The 2,633-nt window shown below is 40.9% G+C and overlaps 1 protein-coding gene across 1 annotated transcript; it reads left to right on the top strand.

Annotated features, from left to right (window-relative positions):
* Positions 1–1,395: 1,395 nt before the first annotated feature.
* Positions 1,396–2,423, top strand: LOC131393730 (olfactory receptor 1L4). The gene has a single exon (XM_058524772.1). It carries the CDS (start codon positions 1,488–1,490, stop codon positions 2,421–2,423), a length of 936 nt encoding a protein of 311 aa, XP_058380755.1. The 5' UTR covers positions 1,396–1,487.
* Positions 2,424–2,633: the final 210 nt, after the last annotated feature.

The following is a 2,633-nucleotide window of genomic DNA, read 5'->3' on the forward strand; positions in this document are numbered from 1 at the left end:
CTCCTTTTGTGTTCTGTTATAGTTTCTTCAGATAGGTCTTGCACATTTCTTTTTCTTTTGCCCTCTCAGGTTTAATCCTAAGTATTTTATAAACTTTCTTGCCATTGTCAATTGAAACTTTTTTCTCCATTACATTTTTCTAATACAGGAAAAAGTATTAATATTTGCGTTTATATCTGGACACTTTGGTAAAATCTTCACAGGTTTAAAGTTCTCAAATGATTCTCCTATATTTTTCTACACAATCAAGTCACCTAAAAATAATGACAATTTCGGGGCGGGCCCGGTGGCATAGTGGTTAGGTTCACGCACTCTGCTTTGGAAGCCTAGGGTTTGCAGGTTCTGATCTCGGGTGCAGACCTACACGCTGCTCATCAAGCCATGCTGTGGAGGCATCCCACATATAAAATAGAGGAAGATTGGCACAGATGATAGCTCAGGGACAAACTTCCTCAAGCAAAAAGAGGAAGATTAGCAACAGATGTTAACTCAGGGCTAATCTTCCTCATCAAAAAAAATAAATAAATAAATGACAATTTCATGTTTTCTAAAGTTTATGCCTCCTATTTCTTTCCTTTTGCTTTTTTACTGGCTTAGACTGCTATCAGAGCAATGTCGCTTAATAGTGGTAACAGAGGCCATCATTGCTTTGTCTTTTCCATGATATTGATGGGAACTGGACTCTTACATTCAAAGTTTTCATATTCCGGTAATATGTGAATGTTTAGAATGATGACCTCATAGTTTTTTAATCAGAAAATAGTAATATATTTAAAGAATTTATCTCAGTAACATATGCTATACCTGGTGCGATTCTTATTTTGAGTGGCATCTCTGAACCAAAAGTTTATAATTTAAGTGTTCAGATCATATTTGCCAAACAGAAATTCTTAAATAAACTTTAAGCAGGTTTTGCTGGGAAAACTTAAGGAAATATCACCTGACTTCTACAGATATCAAGGAGAAGTGAATGAATCTGATGCTCGCTTTTGTCCTATCCCCATTACCACCACCACCATCTCTGGAACTATCAGTAGGAGAGGATCCTGATGAGAAGACCTCAATCATGGGGACCCCTTGTATGAAAGCATCCTGATTCAAAGTGAGACCCCGCAGCCTCTTCGCCTGGGACAAAAAGAACAAGGAGAGGCTAAAAAGAGGCTCAGGTTGGTCAAGAAATAACCTAAGAATCCTTAAAAAGAAAACTGAGCACAACTCAGATGAACTCTGGTACACAAAAATTACTAAACACATGGGAAAACTTTAGCTTCTCATTTAGGAAGCAGTTTGGAATTTTTTCACTTTTCACTTGCTAGATTTTACTCACTGTTTCTGTGTAATTACTTGAAGTAAATATTTTTTAAAAACCTAACAAATAGCAGCAGGCTTTTTTATAGGCTGGAGGTTGAAAAAGAAGCAGTCTTGATGAAATTGCACTTCACATCTCTCTCACTGCTTCTCCAAACCCTGTCCAGGAAGTCAGAGACATGGAGATAAAGAACTACAGCTGCAGCACCTCAGACTTCATCCTCCTGGGCATCTCTTCCAACCTTCACCTACAGAAGCCCCTCTTTTCCATCTTCCTCATCATGTACCTGGTCACTGTGGTGGGGAATGTACTCATCATCCTGACCATTCACTCTGACTCCCAGCTCCACACACCTATGTACTTTTTTCTCAGCAACTTGTCATTCATGGACATCTGCTTCACAACAGTCATTGTGCCCAAGATGCTGGTAAACTTACTATCAGAGACAAAGTCTATCTCCTACATGGGCTGCCTGGTCCAGATGTATTTCTTCATGGCCTTTGCAAACACTGACAGCTACCTGCTGGCCTCTATGGCCATAGACCGGCTGGTAGCCATCTGCAACCCCTTACATTATGATGTGGTTATGAACCCACGGCGTTGCCTCCTCATGCTACTGGGTACTTGCACTATCTCACACCTCCACTCCCTGCTCCGTGTGCTACTCATGTCCCAACTGTCTTTCTGTGCCTCCCATGTCATTAAGCACTTTTTTTGTGATACTCAACCTGTATTAAAGCTATCCTGCTCTGACACTTCCTCCAACCAGATTGTGGTCATGACGGAGACCCTAGCTGTCATTGCAACCCCCTTCCTATGCATCCTCTTCTCCTACCTGCGAATCATCATTACTGTGCTCAGAATCCCCTCTGCAGCTGGGAAGTGGAAGGCCTTCTCTACCTGTGGCTCCCACCTCACTGTAGTGGTCTTGTTCTATGGGAGTGTCATCTATGTCTATTTTAGACCTCTATCTATGTACTCAGTGGTGAAGGACCGGGTTGCCACAGTTATGTACACAGTAGTGACACCCATGCTGAATCCTTTCATCTACAGCCTGAGGAACAAAGATATGAAGATGGGTTTGAGGAAATTAAGGGAAAGAATATACTCATAGAAGAAATGACAAGATACAATATCACAATTGGGAAATGACCTAAAAGATGATCAGGTTACCTTCCTACCTACCCATTTTTCACATGGCACCCAGAGAGGTATTGACAGATAGTGTTGAATAGCAGAAAGAGAATTGACATGGAAGATAGAATTCTTGGTTTCAATCAATGACTTTGATGAAATATATGTTCAATCACAGACCAGGTACTGC

The sequence above is a fragment of the Diceros bicornis genome, chromosome 28, assembly GCF_020826845.1.
Source record: "Diceros bicornis minor isolate mBicDic1 chromosome 28, mDicBic1.mat.cur, whole genome shotgun sequence".
NCBI classification, from domain to species: Eukaryota; Metazoa; Chordata; class Mammalia; order Perissodactyla; family Rhinocerotidae; genus Diceros; species Diceros bicornis.

What these genes read in the sequence shown, in the direction of transcription:
- LOC131393730 (XM_058524772.1), top strand. Translation starts at nt 1,488, where the DNA reads ATGGAGATAAAGAACTACAGCTGCAGCACCTCAGACTTCATCCTCCTG.